This window comes from Condylura cristata, unplaced genomic scaffold (genome assembly GCF_000260355.1).
Source record: "Condylura cristata isolate star-nosed mole 26May11 unplaced genomic scaffold, ConCri1.0 scaffold00020, whole genome shotgun sequence".
Classification (NCBI taxonomy): Eukaryota; Metazoa; Chordata; class Mammalia; order Eulipotyphla; family Talpidae; genus Condylura; species Condylura cristata.
Genome location: NW_004567121.1, coordinates 4,295,527 through 4,321,147, shown reverse-complemented (window position 1 = coordinate 4,321,147; position 25,621 = coordinate 4,295,527). Strand labels below are relative to the sequence as shown.

Below are 25,621 nucleotides of genomic sequence, written 5' to 3'. Positions count from 1 at the left end.
TGAACTCAGCCACCATATCAGGCTTTAAAAATACATTCACCTGCCTCAGACACAAACCCATGATTAAGAAACCTATGTTAGGAATTAGGAATTACATTACGGGTAACTTGGAGGCTAAATAGGAACTAAGATGCCATTGCTTATTATCAGGTGAATCATTTTTTGAAGATAGAATGCATTTGAAATGATTATCTACTAGTGATAAGGTCTACAAAATAGGGCAAAGAGAAAAAAACAGACCAAACTCATGAACCAGAGTGTAGAGCAGATAATGATGTGGAGGATTTCGAGTTGCCATGGAGATGTTCTCTGGCTCATTGGCTGTGATGTTGTAACCCACCAGAGTCACCACTCTCTTCTAAGCTCAAAATGAATTCAGTGCTTTCTCAGGGGGATATGTTTACTTTTGACCTTGTGACTAACACCGCAGGGTGGGTGAGATTAGAGAGGACCCCAGCATGAAGTTGCACCAGCTATAATGTGGCACACATACAATGACTGTAGCCCAGTAGAGCTCAAAAGGAGATTGAATGCCCAGAAGTGTAGTATAAACCAGAAGTGGTGTCTGAGATCATGAAAGACAAAGATGAGCATGGACCAGAGTTGCCAAGAAGGCCTCATGGTGGTAGCACTGGGGCAGGGTGGTCAGGGGAGGGAAGGCGAGTCACACTGGATTCATAAAAGGCACTCAGTGAATGACCGAAGCAGAAATGGTTGGTGTTGGGGAAGAGGAGAAGCAAAACAAGGTTGCTTTAATACTTCTGTTCCAGTAGAAATATTGGAGTAGCTCACACCCTGCTGTGGCATGTGTAGAGAGGCATGAAGCATATGGGAACTCTGTCTCAATAGGAGTGACATGCTAACAAGAGAGTAAGGAAACCTGACTGTTGGTGAACAGGGTTATTGAATAAGTGTTATGGTTAAGCGGTCAGTTTATAGGAGGCCTGAACTGACATTTGATCTCGTAGGCCCTGGAGGTTGATTTTAGGTCTGTGAGTAGGTAGGCAATGTAATGAAAACCATATTTTACCAACAATTGTCAAAGGTTAAAGGTCTGGGTTTATTGAAAGAAAGTGAAAGTAGAGGCCAAGAGATGTGTTGAAAGTCTAGATGTGGGTGGTGCATGTGGTCACTAAGAAAAGAATATTTATAAAGAAGCATTCACAATTCATAGCATTTAATAACAGGAGCTGGAGGGACTGGATGGTGATACCTGAACTCTTCTGAATAAATAGGCTCTGGGATCCTGTTTGAAGCTCAGAAATCAGATCTGGGTTTGGGCTAGAGGTCTGTTCCCACAATGCTAATAATATTTCATGAAGATGAGATAGAAACCATGTTCCTGTTCTTGCTTTCATGGATAATTTTTTTATTGAAGTAACATTGGTTCACAACACTGTATATGATTCAGAGATACAGGATCACATCTCCCCAGATGTATGTTACCACACTACACCCACCACCAAGGTACCCACAGCCTCAATCCGCAGTCAGACTTCCAGTGCTTGCTGTTGGTTTGCTGTTTGACCCTTTGTTGCCACATTCCACATGTAAGTGAAATCAGCTGATATTTGTCTTTCTCCTTCTCACTTATTTTGCAGTGATTTTTGACCCAAAACTCATTATTTTCCATGACCTTGGTTTGTTTGATTGATTGATTAAGATCATTAGAATGAGAATAATAGTTGTGGAGTGCAATGTCATTGTCACGGTACACATGGTTTTTCTAAGCACTTTGACCTTTTTGGGTAAAAGTATGCCCTGACTACCTAAAATTTTAATAAGGAAAAAAAGATCCATTGAAATCTGCAAGAAAGACATTTATTAACCAGGGACTGTTTAGCCTATTGTTCATGGTTACATGAACAATAGGCTAAACAGTCCCTGGTTAATATCACTATTTACATCTCATCTCCCATTCAAGGAATCCCAATTTAGAGTGGCTATTCAATGCATTGGTAGAATTTAATGGTAACATAAAGACCCATAATACCAAAAAGAAAAAAAGAAGAAGAAAAGAAAGGCTTATGCTGATGGTGCCTAAAGTTTGTCGATTTTTAAAAATCTATCAGATGAAGCATTTAAAGGGAAGATTAGTGTAACTTGGATCAGTCTATGGATGAATTACCCTCCTCTCCCACAGGGTCTGTGTTGACCAGGGTTATTGCTTTAATAATGCACTTGTCTGCTGTTAATGTTTACCAGCTAGCTAATCAGAACTCTGGAGAATACATGGCACATTTGCATTGTTACAAGGTAGACATCATTTTACAATTAACTTCATTACAACTGGAATGTAATCTTACAGTATTACCTCTTTCCATTTTTCACTGTAAGCTTTAAAATAATTATATCTATATACATATACTCTGGGAACCAGTTATGCATATAAATGTCAACTATTTTTACAAGGATATATAAATATATTCACCTGTATCTGACTCTACAATTGGTATGTTGTGTATTTACGATCTTCACATCAAAATGGGATTGTTTTATGTAAACATCATGTGAAATAAGATCTTTCACTTGTTTTCTTAACCATGCAATAAAAAATCTGATTCACAAATCTGGCACTGGGGAACCATGTTTAAATCACTGTAAATGTAGACTATCTGCCTATAATGAGTGTGTTTTAAGTAGCTAGCTTAAAAGAAATATAATTGTTGTATTTTACATATAGACAGTAATTTAGAAATGAAAAAAATACTTGATTGCATGTTAAATAGAATTTTTAAATTATGCTCATGGTTTGAGCAAAGGAAGTATTTGCAAAAGATCTCACACTTACACAATAATGACATTTTTAATATCATTCTCTTGTAGGCCACGCAGTGCAGATTATTTTATGCAAGAAGCTAAACGGATGAAGCATAAAGCAGATGCAATGGTAAGACCCTTTTCTTCCCAGATATGTTCTTCCAAATTATGTTTGTACTGCAGCTTCATCATTGGGCAGTATAGCTAGGGTAATTATAAAATCTATTACAAGGATGGCTGGGTCTGTTAAATGGAGAAATGTTTATATAATCAAGTGCTCATAGCCCAATAAATTATGACTTCAACCAATAATGGCTGACTGGGAGAAAGCCTTGGATAAATGACTATTTCAGTGTAGTCCTAAGGTTTGAATAGTAACTAGAGGCAATCGAGTCAGTGGGTGGTAGTATTTTCTTCCTTTAAAAAAAAAATCAAGGTTTGCATTTTTCTGTCTTGTTAGCTGGGCAACCCTTGGCTTGATTCCAGGGTCAAATTCCTATTTAAAAAGATTTGTGTTCTTTATGTTGTATCTGCAAAAATGATTCTTCTAAGACTATACAACACAAAAACTATTAGGTTGCACATAAGACCCTAACATCACCAGGACTTGGGGTTTTGTTGTTGCTGTTTTTTTTTTTTTAACTTTATTATTATTTTTTTAAGATTTATTTATTTATATACACACACAACTGGCATACAGGCCAGTGGTGCAGGGATGGCGAGAAGATTCACCAGAGACAGAGTGGGGTGACTGATGATATATATTGCTGAGGGGAGCAGTGGGCGGGCCAGGAGAGGTCTGCCTCATCATGTGGCTCACCTCCTGGGTGGGGATTAAATTCATGCTGTGAGTTAACCTGCTGCACCACCAGGGAGGGCCGATTTGGGGTTTTTTAAGAGTAGCTTTTTGTTTTTTTCAACTTGGATAATCTTCTATTGTGGAAAGCTTCCAACTCTCAAGCAAATAATAGAATGTTGCATCGGGCAACACCACACTGATAAAGAGACAGGAGTCAGGAGTCGTGTAGCAGGCTACATAATGCAGGATGCTGCTCAAGAGCAAGATCCTGGCCTTTTTACTGGTAAACTTGTCACACAGTATTAATCATATGAAGAAGTAGAAAAAGAGGGAGAAGTGGAAGAAGGAAAGGGAGGGTGGAACTGTACTTCTTATCTGCTTATAGCTTGGTATCCAAGCCCTGACTCCCCAGTCAGGATTTCAATCTTATCAATAAGGCATTCCATTGATCAGCTTCTGGGGTCCTTTGTTATACATCAGTCAAGCCCCCACCCCACCCCACCCCACCATCACCACCACCACCATGGGCATTCTGGTCAGACTAAATTTATGCATCTTCAGACCTCTCTGGCTTCCCCGGTCATACCTCTTGATGCATACCCTTCCCAGAGTAATCCGGCTTTATGCTCTTAATTGATTTGAAAGTCACCTCGTAGGGTTGGGCTCCTGTGACCAGGAAATTCTGACCTGTCTTAAGGAATACAGAACTGTAGGTAGCAAAATGGAGGCTGAATAGGCTATTTAGGATTAGCAGGCACACAATAGAAAATTTTGTTTTTTCTAAAAGAGATCATATTGTTGTTCTATCTTAATGTCTCTTCCAAAGGGACTCCCTCCTCACTAGACATTCTAGTTCTGTTTCCCCTGGCATTTCTGACTGACATCAGAATGCTAGAGATGAACAAGGTATTTCAAATGACCTTGAGAGTATTACTCTAGAATTGAAGATGTTTTAGCCAAAGCCATACCCCTCTCCAGTCACTACTGATGTCACCCACCAAGCATTTATTTGATGAAGATCACTGCCTAGATACACTAAGACAAAGGGGAAACACAGCTTCTTTCCGAGTATCAGAAATGTGAGCTACAGATCTTAACCCGCACACATATCTTATCCCACCGAGTAGTGGAGAGTCCTGCTTACCAAAATAGCTGATGTGTGTTCACTATTAGAAAAAGGCTTCAAATGTTAAAGCAGAATGAAATTTTCTCCTGAATCACTCAAAGCCTACCAGAATTATTCATCTTGCCCAACCCATCCTTTCCTCTGGGCCTTCAGCTACAGCCAGACTGGTCCTCTTTCTCCCTTTCTTCACACTTCACTCAGGTTAGCCCGTAGGCCTTTGCATATACAGAGCATCACACTGACCACTCACAGACACTCACACATGCACACTCTCTCCTGCACACTCACACCATCACTGGATTCACTGGATCCAGCCAGTTCATACCATTCCTTCCCAGTATCAAGTTCCATCCACTGAGAAACTCCTCTGCCTCTCTATAGCTGTGCTCTCATCCTCCATCTCATTTGCATTGCATTGAACTCATTGTTTTGCATGTTGTTAATTACTCACAGACTGCCTTGCACCTTGAACTACCTTGTAGATATACATTTTCTCTTGTCAAAAATATTATGTGTTCCTGGAAGGAGTTCTGTATATCCAGTGCGTATTACATTTTGGATGCTTTAGAAAATAGTAACTGTTTGAAATTATTTCCTTAATCTAAAAGCATTACCAAGAAACATTGCTCTGTAGCCTATTAGGATTATAAACTGTTCAAAATTTTGATTTACAAATGAAGAAGAGTTTTGTTCTGAATTTATGTTCTCTAAGGTATCATTACTAGTGATAACTTTTTAGAGGCAAGGCTTAAATTAGCAGTTAATTTTTATAATTCTATTTTGATTGAAGAATGAATATTTGAACACTGGGGAGACGGCAGTCTAACATTAGAATATGTATTTATTAGAATATGTTACACACAGAGTAACAATATATGAAGCCAGAAGCTCAATATGTTTATAGTCTCATATATAGATTTGTGAGAACAAAAGCAGATTCTTGGTTATCTTCAATGAGTGGAGAAAGATGAACATAAATTCAGACAACTACAGATAATCTCCCTCAAATCATTTTTATTAATTTTCAACTCTGTGTCCATTTTAGTTAAGCTGAAATAGTGCCTTGAGTTTTATCTCTTTTATTCACCACACCCTCACCCTTAAGTGAGGGGCTAACTTAGCAAAACAGCACACAAGAGGATGGTATTGAGATGTAAATGTCACAAATAACATAACAGATAATAATCAAAGTCTTAAGCCATCAAAGTTGGGGTATACTTAAAAAGTATGAAAACTTGGGCCCTCCCTGGTGGTGCAGTGGGTTAAAACATAGCACTAAGAAGCTGAAGCCACTTCCACATCATTTTGATCCCCGCCTGCCCCGGAGGAGATCCACATGGCGTGGCAGACCTCTCCTGACCCACCCGCTGCTCCTGTCAGCAGTATACTTGGTCAGTTGGCCTGTTCTGCTCCCCATTCTGTCTCTGGTGAATCTTCTCACTGCCCCTGCAACTCTGGCCTGTATCCCAGTTCTGTATATATAAATAAATAAATCCTTAAAAAAAAAAAGGTATGAAAACTCTTATTATAGAATCAGACTTAACAGCTTCAAGTACTTCAACGTAGCATTCCCCCCTCATTGTCCCACCACCCCTCATGAGGAATGAAATTGACAAAACTTTAGGGGCTAAAAAGGGGGAATAGGAAAAAGAGTAATCAAGGAGTTCTGATCAATGCTGATACCAAACAGATTTGGTATAATTCTATATATAACCTTTCAGTCACTTATCCTAAATTTGTAGCAATTTGAGGAAATAACTAGAGCAGGAAGTACTCTATTTTGTTCTCTCAGCTCCATTCACAGGATTTTGGAACTGCTAAGTAAGGTTTCTAAAATAAAATGTATAAACTATGTGTCAATACCATTAAAAAAAAAAACCTGCATTTAAGGAAGACACTATTAATTCTGTCAATCAGGTGGAAAAGTTTGGAAAGGCTTTGAACTATGCTGAAGCAGCCCTGTCATTTATTGAGTGTGGAAATGCAATGGAACAAGGCCCAATGGAATCCAAATCTCCTTATACCATGTATTCAGAAACAGTAGAGCTCATCAGGTAAGCTCTGTGTTTTATTATTGGGGTAGGAAAAAACGGTGAGGAATGCATGAAAGTACTATGAATACAGAGAAAAAACATTAACCTTGCCACTATCAGCTATCAAGCACCAATATCTGTGCCCCAAAATAACATAAAATACTGCAAGTCACTTCACACCCCTTGCCTCCATTGTTTTCTTTGTGAATGAGGGAGGACAACTCCTGCAACTCCTGATGGCTGCAGGAAGGAAGCTAAATCTGAGTGAAACACAACTTACCTACTTCACCCAGCTAAAAAGCAGTTTAGACTTATTTCACCTCTCAGCTACATATTTAAAAGTCTGGCTCACAACTAGTGTTTACCAGAAGGGAAAAGGCCATAAATGGAGAGTAAGCTAATCAGGTATTAGGGATGGGTCAGTTGTATAGTGAATAATAGAATTGGACTTTAGTGAACTTAATGTAGTAGATAATCACACTGACTTTTAATGATGCAATCCTGAAACTTATATAAGGCAACATTCAATTAAATATATAAATGCATGAACAAATGGGTGAGGGGACTAGATCTGGTTTGGGTTAGTATAAGCTAAATCCCAACTTCATCAGTACATTATTCAGGACTTAATGAAAGGAACAGAGATGGGGTACAGGTGTTATGGGAAGAACTCCATCATATGATATACTAGCTCTGAGAGTGCCAGTGTTTTTCTGGTCTAATTTCTCCATGTGCATAATCACCAAGCATGTGATGTGAGCAGAAGTGGTTTCTGACAGGGACACATCAAGAAGGTGGAAGGAGTTGGGGTGGGAGACTGGAAAAACATCTGAATGTCTAATGAACCACTAAGAGAATTCTTTTCTTTTCTTTTTTTTTCAGTTGACATCAATTCTAATTTTGGGTTTTTCTTAATATCAACTTTTTGTTCATAAACAAAAAGCTTTTCTAGATGTAGGCTGACATTTTTATTTATAATTGTTACAATACCTTATATAAATATACCTAAAACACATTTGTCCTTGTAGCATTTTTAGATGTCTTATTATTTGCTTGTTTTTTTTTTTTTTAAGAGAATTCTTTTAACCCTCTAAAGAACCTTTGCTGCTGCATTATGTTGAAAGTTAATTCAACTGCTTGGGATAATGTCTATATCCATTATGTGAAATAACTCTTCCCAAGGCTAACTTTAAGAAACTTTTCTGATGCTAGGATTCTTTGCCATCTAAGTAAGATCAGGTAGTATTTATCATGCCCTACTTTTCCAGATGGAAGATTTCTAAACATCATAGGTTATAACCTTTTTGTTCTGTTTTGGCCCAAAGATGCAATTTGATATTTAACATCATTCTCCTTCAGTAAATAGTTCTTTTCCTTTGAAACTGTCATCCTAGCATCACAGAACACATCATCTTCAAAAGCACTTCTCAAGAGTGTTTTGAAAGTCAACACTGCCCAGAAATAGAAGTTATTAAAAAAAAAAGATCAAGTGAAAAGTATGGAACTAAAAATATGATAACAAAATAAAAATTTCACTGGGTGGCTTGATAATAGATGGAGATGGCAGAGGGTAAATTGGCTGACAGAATATAGAATTGACCCAGTCTGAGCAACAGAGAGAAAACAAAGGAAAAATGTCAAGCACAATGACTAAAAAGCCAACAGACCTGTCATTGGAGTCCCAAACAGAAAGGGAGTGGAGAAAGAGCTTTGAAGAAATAATGACTGAAAGGGGACAATTCTGAGAAAAGACATACACATACAAGTTCAAGAAACTAAAAAAAAAAACCAAATCTGATAAAAACCAAAGCAATATATACCACAACACACCGTAACTATATTTATGAAAACTAAAGACAAATCCAGAAAGCTATCAGAAAGAATGACTCACTACCTAGAGGGTACACTGATCCAGGTGTGAAAACGTTTCACCTGGAAGCCAGAGGAAGTGGCAGGACATTTTTAAGTGCTAAAAGAAAAAAAACTGTCAAACTGTGAGTTCTAGATTCAGTGAGGCTTCATTCTTCAGGAATGAAAGGAAAATTAAAATATTCTCAGGCAATGAAAAACTTAAGTTTTTATTTCTAATTGACTCACCCTTAAAGACTAGCTAACAGCAGTCACTCAAATAAGAAGGAAGAACAATACTTGTATTGTTCTTCCTTCTTATTTGAGTGACTGCTGTTATGTGCAATAAACTAGCCTCCTCTTGAATTTTATAAACTATACTGATGATTAAAACAACAACTATCAAACACTCAAGACAATGTTACTTGTAAGTGGGGAAAATGAAGGAGCCTAAATGTAAATAAGGTTTCCATACTTGACTCAAGTGCTGCAGTATTGACACCAGTAAATTGAGATAATTCACAAATGTATATTGTATACCCAATACGACCATTATTAAAACAAGCAAAGATGATACATTCAAAATCACTAAAAGAATTTGATTTGCTGTAGAGAGACCTAGTCCTCTTCCCAGATCAGTGCTTAACACTAAGAAGGCCATGCTCGTTGCCAGCAGGAAGATCCCTCCTGAAGCCCTGTGGCTGATGCCCAATGGTGAGAAGCCAGACAAGCTCAAGCCCAGCATCTCTCAGGCTCTCCCCGAAGAGGGGATGCACTCAGACCTCAATGCCCTGATGCAGAAGCTGAACATAACAACAGCCAAGTAAACAGAAGTTGGGAAGTATATACTCTTCATACCAGTCCCTCAGCTGAAGTCATTCCAGAGAACCATAGACTAGAGTGTTAACTGGAAAGTTACCAGCAGTATAGCAGTATATAGTCTTTGTTGCTCAGGGGAGAATTTTGCCTGAACCAACTTAGAAAAACCGTATGAAAAATAAGGAAAATATAGCCAGGAGCCATATTCTGAGAACTGTGCAAGATGAGCTCCTGGAGGATTTTGTCTTCCCAAGTGAAATTGTGTACCAGAGACCCACATGAAGCTGGAAGACTGCTGGCTAATAAATGTGCATTTGGATACAACACACCAGAGGAATGTGAGTTGCAAGGTTGAATTGTTTGAGGTGTGTGAAGCTCATGAACAGGATGTTAATTTCAAATTCCCAAAGCTTCAACTGTAAACAAATGACTAAATAAAATATAATTTACAAAAAACACTACAAATTCTGGTGTTCTAGACAGATAAATAACAGTTTCATTTCTTGAGCAATTTTCAACCCACCCATGCCAGCCAACCCACCATGCCGGAAGCTTCACAAATACTGTCTCATTTAATCTTTAGAGCAGGACTATGTGATAGCAGTATAAATCTTATTTTATAGTTAAGGAAATACAAGCTTAAAGTCCTTAATACAATTGTCTGCGCTCTCACAGCTATGTGGCTAAGCTGGAATTTGAACACAGGACCCCTGGACCATTATATATATATATATATATATATATAAGAGCTCTAGTTCTCTCAAAGTGTCTGCAAGAAACTTGTTATATTATTGGGAAAAAGGAATGGCCACATTCTTCCTTGGTCAGAGAAGTAAGTGCATGAAAGCCTCTATCTCCCCAAGACACTGCTGTCAAAGTAAAAGTTCCTTAGCAATGAAAAGGATATAAGTCCAGGCATTTCATCTGACTGACCTCTCTTCTGGAGATATGTCTAAAATTTTTGAATTTTGCCTCCTTCTTGTCAGCCGCACAGTCGTAGTCAAAATTTGCAAAAATAGATGTATCACCATAAACATGGGTAACTTTTAACTGTTATCACTCTCAACAATCTGTAGCATTTAAATTTTTACTGTTAAAGGGCAGAAATTAGAAATTAGAAAGCCATCACAGTAAAGTACTGCATAGGGAAAATGGGGCAGCATCAATTAGCTGTCAAGAAAGAATTATCAGCAAGTGCTACGAGAACTAAGTACTGGGCAGAGAGAACTTCCATCACAGAAAATGTTCTGTTGTTAATAAGTCTTTCTTGTTCATTCTTTTATTTGGATTTTTTTTTTCTTTCTTGCTCTAGATATGCAATGAGACTAAAGACCCACTCAGGCCCCAATGCTACACCAGAGGATAAACAACTGGCTGCATTATGGTAAGTACATCATATCAGCTTAAAATGCTCTCCCAGCCTTGTATATCATCATTGACATCCAGGTATGAAATACATAACATATTCCTAGAGCCTTCTAGCAAGCATAACCAAATGCAATTCTAATGGTGGTCAGGGAGAGCGAACACCCATTTTTGCTGCTTTATCACACATGATGTAACTTCACAATGATTGAAAATTAACAGTACATTACTTAAGGATATTTTCTGTGTGTATGTTTAAACCAGATAGGCTGTATTTTAATAAATGGAATATGAATTATGCCAAATGCAATTTATCTTGGGTTTAACATTTTAGATGCAATCAAAATAATTTATCTTTTTACATGTGGGGTTAGTATGACTGAATCAAATAACCATATTAAAGTTCTCAACATGTTAAACTGGAGAACAGTTCATTACACTTTGATAATAAAAGCATTTCTTTTAAAATGTTAACCAACATGTAATAAGCCACTGCCCTGCCACCCTTCAGAAACACAGGATATGTCTTTCTTGGTCCCTGCTGTCATAGGGATGCTTTTAAAAGAAAAATATATGTGTTTATATATTTAAATAATAAGAGCAAAATACACAGAAGAGAGGATCTCAGTTTCTTATGATCACATCACCTGGAGTCTGCTATGCCAAGAGACTTCTAAGTTGCATTCAGTTTGCTGGTATTCCAGTCTGTCAACCAGATCTAGTCAGCAAAGTAATTATAATCTGAGTGAAACATCCAGAAAAAAATTTTCTAAGGCCGTCTTTCCCATGCTTTTTTTAAATTTCAAGTTCCACATTGGGATTAACAAGTTAACAATGATTAGTAATTAATTATACATAAGACAGAAAACCAGTATGTAAATAATAAATATATAAAAGAGTGTAAGACATTCCTATCTGGTACTTATTTGAACTAATTCTAGTCCAGTAAAGTAGTTTAAAATGAAAGAAATAAAGGCAGAGCGAAGGGCTTTTCTTTCAGCAAAGCCAAAGTCCAGGGTGTCAGAAATCAATATAAAGTGACTCCCCTGAAACTCATCCACCAAGCAGTGAAAACTCCTGGCTAGTTTCCTCACTCCTGTCATGGAAGGAGACTGTCCTCTAGTGGAGGAGGAAAAAATAACCATTCCCTCAGCCTCAACAAAGAAGCAATAAAACTAATATAAAATCATCTCCTGGTAAACATATTTATGGAATAAGTCCTTAGCATTTGAATACCATTTTATAGACAAAAGGAAAGACAGCCATTTATAGGTATGTGTATGTGTGTAGTAACAAATGCATAGGTGTGGAAATACATGTGTGTATGTGTGTGCATACTAATAACCACATATTGAGTGCCTATGGACCATGAGATTTTTTGTTGAGTCTTTTGGGCAAAGAGCACGAACTCTTCTGGGCCCACTTTTTCTTTTTCGCATATAGTTACAGGTGCCTGGCTCTGCTATACTGGCGGATGTTTCGACTCAAAAGGGACCATGCTGTGAAGTATTCAAAAGCACTTATCGACTATTTCAAGGTATTGTCTAGCTAATGGACAACATTGTTCCTTGTATTCAGTCACCCCTGTCAAAGATATTTTGAGGAGCCTGGTAGAAGTCACTGCTTTGAAGATAAACAAGAGCCCTGTGATATCCACACTCATCCCATTTATGGCATTCAGGCTCAGAGAATGTGTTTTGAAAGCCCATCTAATTTATCCCCCTGCTTCAGGTCCAGGTATTTTTATGGCCTCAAGAGAATGAAGATCCAGTTACCCACTTCAGTGTCTGCAGAAATTCATCTTTATAGCTAACATAAATTCCTCATACTCACTTAGAGCTTCTTACTCTTAGAACTAACTACTTAGAACTTCCTCTGAACTATCTCCAATAGCTAATTTAATTTTTAATGAAAGTACTATTTTAAATGATAAGAAATAGCTTATTGGAACCTGGGAGCCCAGGCAAAATAACAATATGTAACTATGAGGATGGATTGAAACGATGCTAATGTTTACGTGTATCAGGAAATGAATAATTTTCTCTGGAAAACTTTAAAAAAAAAAAAGGAAAGCATTTGCTATACTGTTGTGAAGTAGATCTGAAGTAATAATTCAGCTGAGATTTTTGAGAGTGTTCATTGTCTATAGAAAATAAGAAATTACACCCTTTCTGCCTCCACCAACCCTTCATTAAGAGCCACAGGCATCACTTTAGATCCAGTTCCCAGGCTTCTGGGGATTATTTCTGAGAACCAGGCTTTACTGGGGGAGAGGGGGGTATGTCCAGCCTGTGCCTCTTTCCCAGTGGTGCACGTGGTGTGAACCATGTTGTGCCACGGAGCTAACTGTCTGGGCCCACAGACCATCATGTGTCATAATGTTACAAGAACCAACATTAAGCCTTTCCCCTTTACTTTGGAAGCTAAGATTAGTTGTTTTCAAAAATTTAGAAACTAAGAGTTAATACTAAATAGGGCTAATACATTCAAGAACATGCTTGAACACAGTCAGTAGTTGTAAGTCAAGAGGTTACAACAGAACTTTCAAGATATCCAGGGAGTTCTTAATGTACATGTAGAGTCCGAACATATTCAGAATGGGTAGAGAACACCACTTAATAATCAGAATTTCCTCTCCTTGTTATGGTAATTACCTTTGATTAAAGGCTCTTTAATGCTAATGTTCAGCCATTATTAGACTTTCAGGTTGCAATGACAGTTTGTCCATAAAGAATGTGTTTTATCAATACAGAATTGTCTGCAAAAATAGGGCTTAGTTCCCACCCGTGTTTTTCACAGTGTAGGAATCAAGGGCCTGAGTAGCAGCAGACCTGAGAACAATTGTAAAATGGTCACAAGTAAGGTCATTTTGATAACACCTCCACCAAAAACTAAAAATCAGTTATTACTTTATAAAGTTCTTTTTTACCAAAGGAAAAACTCTGGGTAACCAGGTTGGAGCTGTTTTCTCGTCTCTAAAATGGAAAATTCACATCAACATCATAAAGACCATTTTTTTCCATAACAGTCCTAAGATTTATATCCAAGAAAGCATTACTGGGCTCTCTGATTGGAAATGTAAGTGCACATTTAGCAATTTTCCTTGCCAAAGGCAAAACTTCTCTTAATGCAAATTGTCAGAATATTCAAATAAAGCAGAAATTTTGAATATCCTATCTTTTCAGAAAATCTATTTTAATCTATTCCTTTAGAAGTATTCAAGAGCAACTTCCTTTATGAGAAATACTTTTAAGCTTCATAAGTTAAAACAAGAGAGTTTTATATCTCACTTATTTTCTGACATTAAATATGGGTCAATAGTTTCTACAAATGTGCCCTATATTTAAACATAAGATGTTCTCAATGTATTAGGGCAAGGGCTTGGGGAAGAGAGGAAGTTTCCTGCTCTTTTTTCCTTTTCAAAAAAAATTAGGTTAATTTAGGATGAAAAATCATGTTCATTTAAGATTTTACATTCAGGATTATGATTTAATTTGGCACAAAGGATTTGGGACATGATAGCCTAGGTTCTTCATTTTAGCTTGCTGGTGGCGCCCAGTACGCCATCAGCCGCCCCCCATAAGTTTCCAGTGAGGAAGCCTCTAACCTAGTCATTGAAACTTTCCAGACCTAGTTACTGTGAACCTGCATTTTTTCTTGTTTCTTTTATTGAGGTAACAAAGCTTTTCAACACTGTATATGATGCAGAGATATAAGTTCAGATGTGTGTTACCACACCACACTCACCACCAAGGCACCTGAAGTCCTCTCCACACTGCTCTTTATGCCCTTTTCCCACTCTGGTAGCCACAGTTTTATTAGTAATCTAGAATTTTACTGTTAGTTTGGTTTTGTTTGACCCTTTGTGTTATTTCTCTATATTCCACATGTCAGTGAAACTATCCGGTTTTTGTCTTTCTTATTCTGACTTATCTCCATTAGCATTATTCTCCCCACCTTGCACAATTCCACCCACATTGTCACAAATGGCAGGAGTATCATCTTTTTTATAGCTGAGTAGTACTCCATGTAGGCTATAGACAACATCTTCCCTATTTATTCATCTGCGTGTGGACATTTGATAGCAATATCATTTCTCTCTCAGAGGTCAACTGAGAGCACTGTTAGCTGTTCAACTTAAGGAGACAGTACTCACTGCCAATATTTTTATTTTCCTGCAGAATTCATCTAAAGCTGCCCAAGCCCCATCTCCATGGGGCGCCAGTGGAAAGTAAGTTCATTTTTCTATATGAAAAGCAATAAATGAGATTCTATATGGAGCATTGTGCTCCATTGCTTCCAGTGCCCTGAGTGGCTGCCCTATCTCATCTGATACCAAAACCTCTTGCTGTTCTACCCTCCATTTCCAGGAGCACCGGGACCCCATCCCCCATGTCTCCCAACCCCTCCCCCACCAGCTCAGTGGGCTCTCAGGGGAGCCTCTCCAATGCCAATGCTCTGTCTCCTTCAACCATCGTCAGCATCCCACAGCGCATCCACCAGATGGCTGCCAATCATGTCAGCATCACCAACAGCATCCTCCACAGTTATGACTACTGGGAGATGGCAGACAACCTGGCCAAGGAGAACAGAGGTTTGTGTGTCTGTAGGGATATGTGAGTGGTTCACCTGTGCTGTGGGGAAATAACCTGACCCAGGGGCCTCACAGAGCCAGATTCCATCATTCATTGAAAGAGAAATAATAGCCATCACCTACTATGTGGAACTTTTTCTGACTTCTCCCTCTCACTCATGTCTTTACCTACCTGTATCTTTACTGCAGAAGATTCAAAACAGAGATAGAGCCAGAGATAATATAGATATGTGTTGCAGGTATAAGCATATAGATCTTTCCCTGTATACATTGAGCTCCTTGTAGGGGGGGATTAGATTTTATTCAACTTTATATTCCTAAGACCGGCATAGTGCCTAGGATACAGTTAGGGATTTGAAACACAGAATTAATGAAATAGCTAATATATTATGAGCTACTTGTTAGTGGTTTACAGTGAAAGCAGTATTTCTACATAGCAATGTTATATTTTACTTAATGTTTGCTTTTATTGATTATAAAAGGAATGCTTATTTCTTGTCTGAATTTGTAAAACAAATGAGAAAAATAATATTAGATCACCAGTAATCTGATCATCAAGAAGTAACTACTGTTTACATTTTACTGGTTTCTTCTAATCTTTTTTCTCTAAACAATGAATGGTTAGTACCAAAACAAGATGTATTATATACATTTCTCTATCATGTTTTTTGATGTGTTACATATATTATTTTTCACTTAACATTATGTTAGGTATTTCCTCATGTCAAACTGGTTCAAAAACACCTTTTATGACAGTTATATAATACTACCCTAAATGTGGTTATGCAATCATAAAGTATCATCATTTTTCAAACCATTGCCCTATTGTTGGATATTTAGCTTATTTCTGGTATTTTTCTATTACAAATAATGTATGGATAAATATCCTATGTAAATCATTGTCCGTTTTTCTGACAAAGTTCTTAAGAGGAAGTTGTGGAAGTAGAATTTCGGAGTCAATGGGTATAAATTCTTATAGGACATATATTATTATATATCCCAATATAGCTAACTTTTCTTCCAAAAGATGATACAAATCTACTGTTCTCCCTCCAGCGAGGAATGAGAGTATAAATCTAAGCTCAATTTCAGGCCATTGAATGCAATGTTTTCTTATTTTATCTACCTTCTTTTCAGTATTGAAGTGACATGCTTTACAACACTAGTCTATGACTTAGGAGAACAGGTTCACACCTCCTCAGATGTATATACCATCTGAGCACATATAGTCCTTCACCATAGTCATAGATCACATTCAATGCAGATTTTGTTCCCATGACATCCTAAGCCTCCAAGTACAAGTCTAGGATGGGTGTCCATAATGCCAATGATAATAAAAGCAGATAATCTATAATATACAGTTACAGCAATTCAGTGGGAAGGAGGAAATATCTGAGGACTGAGACCACCAGGAGGCACTCACTAGAGAAACTGACATGGAACAGAGACTTGAAAAAATGAAATAGATGTCACAGGTGGACACAACAGAAGGGACAAATATATAAAACTTTATATAGTCAGTTTGGGAGACCCTGAGCAGGCCAGGCTGCAGATGGCACTGCCAGCTGCCCACTGTCATCCACCAGAGGGCTCAGTGCCACACATTCATGCAAACTTGGCATTGTGTCCCTTGACCTGCTCCTCTCCCGTTCTGCTCCTGGATCCCTGCCACAGCTATCCTCCCAACCACCTGGAACTTGGATCTTCTCTAACCAGCACCCCCCCCCACCTCCTCAGCAGGTGTTTCTTCAGCATATGCATGAGCTTTGAAAACACTTCTCCCAGATATTTGACTTCAAGGCATGTTCAGAGATCCAGTGATGACAGCATAGTCACCATATGAATTTGTTTTTTTCTATTCACATTAAACTTGATCTTTGAAAGAGCAGAATCTAGATAATTTTCCATCTTGGTAAATACTCCTACCTTTACCCTTCTACACCTAGTGTTGGTGCGGGTGGTCTTGGAATCCAATCATTATTTATTGAGAGGCCAAACCTAGAGACTACCCAAGGACTAAAAGAGATATTTCACAGTACATCTCTGATTTGCACCCTGGAGCCTGGAGCCTCCTCCTTTTGATTCACTGCAGAGGTTCACACATCCCACAGCTGAGTGCAAAAGAAATCAAACAGGGCCCAGACTGGGGCTGGGAAGCACTTCTGCATAAGGCCAGTTTGGTCTGAGAAAGTAGATTTCCTTTGCTATTTAACTAAGTAAATGTTATTCAGTTGAATGAGAAACATAAAATAGAGTGATTATGTTGATGTAAAATGAGTTCCCTATTTGATTTTGTTCACTTAATGCTAAAGTCACAAATGTAGATTACCATAAGGGATCTTTTCCCTCAAGTCACTCAGATGTTTCAAGATAGCACTCTTAGTAGGTATGGCACCTAACAGCTCTCTCCATTTCCTAGAATTCTTCAATGACCTGGATCTGCTTATGGGCCCTGTGACCCTGCACAGCAGCATGGAGCACCTGGTCCAGTACTCCCAACAGGGCCTGCACTGGCTACGTAACAGCACCCACTTGTCATAGGGACCTTACTCCTGAGTGGGGTTGTGCTCTCGTCTCCACGGATGGCTCAATATTTCTGGACACTGTGCTACTGAAATTTCCAGCCACAGCATTTATCAAACTGCAGTGAACATTTTATCAGCATCAAACAGTGGTCTTTTCCAGGGCATGTGTGTGTGTGTGTGGGTGGGTGGGTGTCAAAGAAGCCATCTGTGTATGTGTGTAAGATACATAGTTCTTTAGAACATACTTTCTTTGTCTAGTTTCCACACTCCCAGGCTAGACAAACTGATCAGAAGTTTCTGATTAGAGAAGATACATGTACACACATACACAAACACACATACACACACACTTTCTATTTTAAAGCTAAACCATAATTTCTGAAAACCTTCAACCAAAATCTTAAGGGTTGGTTAACCAGGTACAGTGCAGTACACCAAAAGCTTGACTGCCAGTTAAGAAGAACCTAGTTCTTATTATATTGATTACTTTCAGTATTACTGTTCTATTTCCCAATTTTTTTTTATTGTACGTATTGATTGGTAATTGAATAATGAAAGTTATTTTTGTGCGAAAATTTACTAGGTTGCATGTTACCAAGTACCCTGTCATTCCTCTTATCACCCACTCCATTCAACTTGATTATCAACTAAACAAGCTTAGAAGCAGAGGAATCAGCTCCCACAGGTCTGCCCTGCTCTACCCCAAATCAATTTGAAAATGGCACTGAGGTTTGGTTAAAAAAAAAAAAACAGTGTCTGAAAGTTGAGCAATAGTAAAGCAACAATAACTATGTTTTGTAGCTCAGTTGGAAATTTGAATCTTCTACCCATGTAACAACATGCCCACCCAGCCCGTTTCTTCTTTCTGCCACTGTGACATGGCAGCTGTCAAATCATGTGGCATTTGTTGGCCCATGTTTTTCATGTCTTTTCGTCCACCATAGCTTTCCTAAAAAGTTTTCTGGACCAAATTAGGACATTTCCTAGAATGTCCTGTCATAGGAGTCTATGTGTTGCTGATCAGGTTGAGACTGATTTGCTACCAAATTGCTGTCTAATCCTCTTAATCTTTGTGCAGAATGTGCCACTGCAGGCCTTTAATGCATGTTGGTCTGGGGGATGTGCTTCATGCTTTGTTAACAAGCTGCTCACTGTGCAGGTAAGTCATTCCTGCCGTGATCACAGTTCTGTTTGGGGTAGCGATGACCAGAGCATCACGCTTCCACCCCATGCTTCCGGTATGGTTACATTTTGCCCCTTGCCCTGAAGTCTTTTTTTTGTTTGTTTGTTTTTTGTTTTTTGTTTTAACACTTAAGTTTACATTTTAGTTTTTAGATATCTTGTTTACAATTTCTGTCTGAAATATATTTCTTTTGTAGTCTCTTGTCATGCCCTAGATTTAGCCTTCTTATTAGACATGTTTGGATATAAAGATACTGGTAAAAAGAAAAACAACTCCAGAAAAAGGAAAATTGACCTGGCCACACTTTATGAGCAAAAATAATGTCCTGGAGGCCTCTTGCTTGACAAAATTGCACTAGGAAAGTCTGAGAAAGACACACCTGTCTGATGTGGTATGTAGAATAATCCATTTTCAAGGTTATTGGTGGCACAAACATTTAAAATCAGTCCTCTGATACTTGCTTTCGCTGGTGGTCTCAGCGGTCAGGTTGCAATGTGAACATTTTTGTCAGTCTGATCGGTAGGTGAGAAGTAAGATGGCTATAGTTTCCTCGTTCTTGGCACCGATTCAAAACTGTGCAAGTGGTCAAAACAACTTTGATGATTGAAATTAATTAAAAATGAGCAAGCAAAGAGTTTGTGAAATTTCTATTTGGTATTGGACTTTAAGCATCTGGAAATATGAACAGTATTTCAATGTTATCTTTACCCAAATGAGGTACTCTCTGCATCCCTTTCACCAATTTTTGGCAGCACTCATGATCCCACCCTATGTGGGAAATTTGTGTCTAACTTAAGAAACTTGAATTCTCTTTTTGGAGAACTGAGGCTTAGTTCTACTTCTTCTTGATACATTTTGAGGAAACGTTCAAACTCTTACATAAAAGAATGACTGTCAGGGTCCATCATGCTTCCCAAAGTGCTCTTCTGCTCTTGCCCACCTTTCAAGTTGCAGACTTTGGGGCAATCTCCATGTGATGTGCTAACCCACCTAGCACACGGTGGCCTCTGGCTACAGATTTTACCAGCAATAGGGTCACCCATATTTTCCAGCAAAACTTGAAATTTGATATTGGAGAGATGGTCAGAGTGTATTACTTCACTCACTGTGTCCCCTTTCATCAGTAGAACTTGTGGGAACAGCAGTTTTAGCCTGTTTTGGATTAGATGGTTTTGGTAAGGATCCATCCTCTGATTGCTGCCTGTGAGAATCATTTATAACTCGTTCCTTTTATTTTGTAGTATCAAAGTAGAAATGCCTTTCTTGTATTTTCTGATTATAAAGCACTTGATCATTGTGAAAATTCAAGCAATATAAAAATCTGGAAAATATAAAGTTCTATCCACTGGTGACAACCACTACTCACAGTTTATATATGTCCTTCTGGAACTCCCCTAGTTAAACATAAAAGGTCAATTATCATTTCTGTTTGAAGACATATTAACTCTTTATTAGTTCAACTGACTTTATCCTTCTATAACCTGAATAGAAGTCACCCTTTATTAAAATGTGAGAGTAATTTTTGAAAGAGAGTAACCCAAATGCATTCCTAATAAAAAATTGGGATTTGTTACAACTTAAAACAAATAAGACTTGCATGCAGAATTGTGCCTAGAAAGAGAGGTTTGGTTAAAGAAGAAATTTCTGGAAATTCAAATTTCAAATGGAAACTTGGATTGACTATCTGAAGAGGAAAATACTGGAAGAATATTCTGAAGAGTTGACAAATTATGTACTAGACTGAACACGTGGAATGCAATGAAATGAGACTTTCTGCACTGAAACTTATCCTAGTATGTACAACAATGATGTGTGTATTATAGAACAGTGATGTGTACATTTCTACATCCCACACATAATATGCACAGTTTGTATAAATGCATACATTTAAAAATATATATGTACAATACCACTAACATAAAACTGTAGTATGCCTGAAGGATATTACTAGTGCCTAATATTGAGTATAAGTCACTGCGTGTTCACATCACCTTGGAAGTGCAGTAATTGTTATAAAACTAATCAGTGCAGCCAACATTATTTATGAATCACATCTTTGAAACTGTGCAGTAGTATATACATATATATTTTTAAATAACATTTTTCACAGTTTTCCAGAGTTACTGTTGAAATCTGTATCGCCAAAAAAAAAAAAGCAAGATTTTTTTAATGATGTAGACACTCTTCAGACCCAGTAATCTGTGCGTGATTTCCTGTTTGTAGATACCCAAGAGACTTTAGCAGTCACCAGCCTTAATGCATGTACAGGATATTATTGTGACTTAATTTATCTGCAGTTTTTAATCCATGTGAAATTGGAATTTATAAACTGACTTGGATTAAATATGTCTGCCTTTCTAAGGTTGCAAATGTTACATTAAATGATTTATGTTGTAAATGAGAGAAATCGAGTTGTACGTTAAAGATGTCCACCATTTCTGTGAATATTTTTACAAGGAAATTTCAGAATCAAAATAAGTATTTTGATTTCAGAACCAAATAAGTATTCTGGCTCCCAGATCAGAAACTCTTTAGAAGCATCCTTATTGTTTCATGAATTTTTTAAAAGTAACTTCCATAAATTATCATCACTAGGTTTAATATTTTTCATGGGGAAAGGGATTTTTTTCATTGTAACTAGTTTCTAACTTTTCTTTCCCATTCGCCAGCACATATATAAACATGTGCATTCTTGAAAACACACCCAATATCCAGAAAATGCTGAGTCCATGAGGAGTTCATGCTGACGACTCCTCTGGTACCAAAGCCCTAGGACCCATTTATTCAGGATCCCTAAAAACACAAGTTACTTTTCTGACTTGTGTGTGCCTGACTTTTCCAACTCAAATCAACATAGTGGAATAGCATTTAAAATATTTGGTTGACTAAAATAAAAGAATTTTGAACTGAAGAAAATAGAAATATTAGACCAATTGCTTGCCAAGACAGTTGGCCCCTATATGGGAGGGTTTTTTGTTAACTTCATTTTTATTCTTCTCTCCCTCCCTTTTCACTAACTCCTCCCCAAACTAAACCAAACAAAGCAGAAACGGTAAACACAAAATTGTCACTTCACCTTACCCAGCCCATAAGCTTATATTCAACTACGCCTTGACACAGGGCAGACCTGGCTCAGTCACCATGGAGACCATCTCACCCAGAGATGACCAGGATGGGGACTTGGCTTGTTTGCTCCATGGGCCACTGAACTTGACTCTCTTTCAGAGTGATTTGGATGAAGAAACTCCCTGTTGTCTTGCTTGTATGTAACATTTCCTGCTACTTAGTTAAATCTGTTCCTATCAAAACCATATTTTTAAGAAGTACCACATTTTTAATGAAACTTGAATCAACTTGGATCTAAAAAAAAATTGCCCCATGTAAGAAAAGCACCCAGCAACAAACTGCATTTCCAACAATATGAAGTCAGAATTTCCTGGCTTTACCATTCCCGGAAAACTTTTTGGTTACAACTTACTGAAAAATAACACAAGAAGTGTTCAGACATGAAATTTGTGTTCTATTTTGTCCAAACTGAATTATTCTCTATCATCAGAGGATCAACTTGTTTGCCTGGCACAAGGAAAATGATAAAACTCTGTTCTCAGACTAATTACATCTGACCACAGATTTTGGTCCTTATTATTTAATTGGCACCCAGAGATAGCAGGGGATAAATTTTGGATTTGCTGCAAAGGGATTTAGAGTCACAGTTTTTACAGTAATGAGTATCAGGGGACTAAATCCCTATGCATTACTTTGTAAATCTACCTCTTATAGCCAATTTTAAACACATTGATCTGAGGAATGATTTCAAGGTACTAATTGCAAGTCAACACAAGGATCAACATTTGTTCTTCACATTTCAGAAAGTAATGATGAGGCCTGAAAAGCTGAATCAAGAATTTTGTTTTTTACTCCTTTTTAACATGGGAAAAGTCCTCCTAATATATTTATCTTCAAATGTGATGTAATGGCACATCTGTGTTTAGGATTTTGCTAGCAATGCTATTTGGCTATAAAGATAATTACAATATTCTAGTTTTCATATTGTTCTTCAACTCTATTTCAGTTTTTCATAAAACAAAACTCATTTTTCCCAGTACTTATGATCTCTTTATTTCTAGATGTTCAAGAGCAAAAAAGAAAATATTTAAACATTGAAGAAAAGAATGTGCATTACTTGACTAACACATGTTCTACCCACAGTCTCCAAAGGTATCTGACTTTCTAAGAAACATTCTTGGCTTGTCCTCTATTAACTTTCACCCTATAGCATGTGTGACCATGAAGTATGGCTGTTAATTTTGAAATACCAATAATTCCAAGTATGTAACACATTAATCTTTAGTGATAGATATTTTTGTAGCCTCACCAGATGACTCTGATGCCTAGCTGTGTGATAAAATAGCAAAACTTGCCTTTGAGTAATTTCCAAACAGATGAATAATCCCCTGACATTCCAAGAGATGTCAAGACAACCCAAATTTTGTCCTCCGTGATCTGGATTGATTTCTGTTGTTGCTCATTGGGGTTCTTGCCTTCTAAATTCTGTAAGTCTGATTTAATATCTTGACTTTTTAGAAAAGTTGTTAGAGACAGTGGGGGGATTTAAGCAAGCAAATGTTCAACATTTGAACCCACATATATTGGAGATGAGAAATCAGCAAAGTAACTGGGGTGCCCTGATACTCTCCTTCATCTACAGCACCTGACTCTTGCATAAGGCAAGTTGGCTCAGTTTCTTTACATGAAGTTTAACTCAAAACATTGACTACCTCACTGAGAAAGGGTGAGTATCAACAGCTTTGGGCAAACATTTTGAGATCCACTCCCCACCCTCTGTCCCCATAGTCACACGTGGCAGGACTTAAGTGTTACTGTCAGTACAGATGCAGCAGAAATACACTATATGAGAGCTAGTACTTTGTCCCAGCTTTTACCAGGTTCCAGAGAACCAAGAGAATGACAGAATCCTCGCCATGGCCCCCTCAAGAGAACAGGAAGGTGACAGGGAGTGAGCACCCCAGCCTTAGTTGTTAGTACTTTGAGCTATTCTTCCAATAAGTAGAGCTCTAAGAAACCAGTCAAGGAGTGGGGAGTGGTGTCTATCCTTCCCAGGAGCAGCAGGACAGACAAGTACCATGCAGTTACAGTCCCATTCTTCTCTTTTTCATCAGTCCTTGCCTTAAAAATTCCAGGGGTGTCCAGATGGACAGGGGAAGAAGAAACACTGGGTCAAGTTTCCAACGAGAAAAAGAACTTTCATTGAACACCATGCTTCAAACACCCGGTTAGAGCAGCAGCCCCATTTCCTGCACTGTAGTAGATTTCTTTGAGTGTTGGGAGGTTGACTCTCTTCCTGTGAATCTTGTGCCTCTGATGATAAATCTTTTGTTTGGAACCAGCAGGTGGACAGCTGCTCTGGGAGATTTGTCCCTGAGAAAGGAGATCTGTCATAAGGGACTTGAGTGTGCCATGAGCTTCAGGAAAGAGGAAACCTCTCTTGAGAAAATGGGTGGATTTGTTCTCAGTGGGTTAGGTGGCTGCCACAACATGATATCATAATTGTAGGTTCAACTTTACTAGTGTGCCCAGAGAAAAATCAACATAAGAACTTGCTTATTCTTTGTCATGCCCAACTAGAGAGTGAGTTTTCTAGCCCTCATTGTCAGAATGCTGGAAATCTGACCAATGATTGAAATATCTCATAACCACTGAATTCAAGGCCCTAAATAGTGGAAATATTTATATTATTTAGACACAGGGCTTTTTTGTATCCCCACATCAGTGCTTTAAGCTTAACCAAAATAACCATGAAATATTTAAAAGAAGCCTCTTTGCCTTATCACTGGGAATCCCTTTTCTAACCTTTCTCCAGTATAAAAGAGAGAGGGCTGAATGAAAGTGTTGAAAGATCCAGCCTGATTAATGCCCAAGGCAATACTAAAGCCCTTTCCACAAAAGCATAGCATCTTATCCCATTTGAATTTTGGGTATTTAGTTAAAAAAATAATCTGAAGTGGTCACACAAGATTGCATAGAGGAGTCATGGCAACACTAGCTAGACCCTTGGTTTCACCTTCGCTTGGACAGAACGTTCATTAAATAGCCTCTAAATTTCTTCGAAATCAAGTTTCAAGACACCGTCAGAGTTGGAAATTTTTAGTTCTGCCATTTTTCTTACTTTATTCTTGGATGCTTTTTCATGGAGCTGGCAACTCAGGTTCAATATTCTGGTATCAAAGGTGTAGTTTGCCACATCAAACAGCATTTCAAATTCTGCAACTCAGTACTGGGAACCTGCTATCTCCCATGAGATTTTTCTAGTGATCCAGTTTTAACAGTCATGAAACCAAATTGCTGCACCTTCACCTTTTCTTATAGGAATTGGTTTGAGGATTGTTTCAAGAATTGAAGAGAATTTGAAATCAAATAATTATGCTGTAAAAATGTTACATTTTGCAGTATTGATTAAAGTGCTATCTTTATAAGAACTGACCCTTTTCATTCCTATCTAGTCTATTAATATTAAAAGAGCTAAAGTTCATTTTTGTTATGTGATATTC

At 37.9% G+C, this 25,621-nt stretch overlaps 1 protein-coding gene across 1 annotated transcript in view; it reads left to right on the top strand.

Annotated features, from left to right (window-relative positions):
* The window catches only part of AFF3 (AF4/FMR2 family, member 3), a 368,430-nt gene extending 349,795 nt beyond the window's left edge, over positions 1 to 18,635 (top strand). The window contains exons 17-23 of the mRNA XM_012727338.1: positions 2,827 to 2,890; positions 6,603 to 6,739; positions 10,698 to 10,769; positions 12,194 to 12,287; positions 14,932 to 14,981; positions 15,121 to 15,344; positions 17,764 to 18,635. Of these exons, the coding sequence (XP_012582792.1) occupies positions 2,827 to 2,890; positions 6,603 to 6,739; positions 10,698 to 10,769; positions 12,194 to 12,287; positions 14,932 to 14,981; positions 15,121 to 15,344; positions 17,764 to 17,885 (763 nt within the window). The 3' untranslated portion in view covers positions 17,886 to 18,635. The remainder of the gene's footprint in view (positions 1 to 2,826; positions 2,891 to 6,602; positions 6,740 to 10,697; positions 10,770 to 12,193; positions 12,288 to 14,931; positions 14,982 to 15,120; positions 15,345 to 17,763) is intronic.
* Positions 18,636 to 25,621: the final 6,986 nt, after the last annotated feature.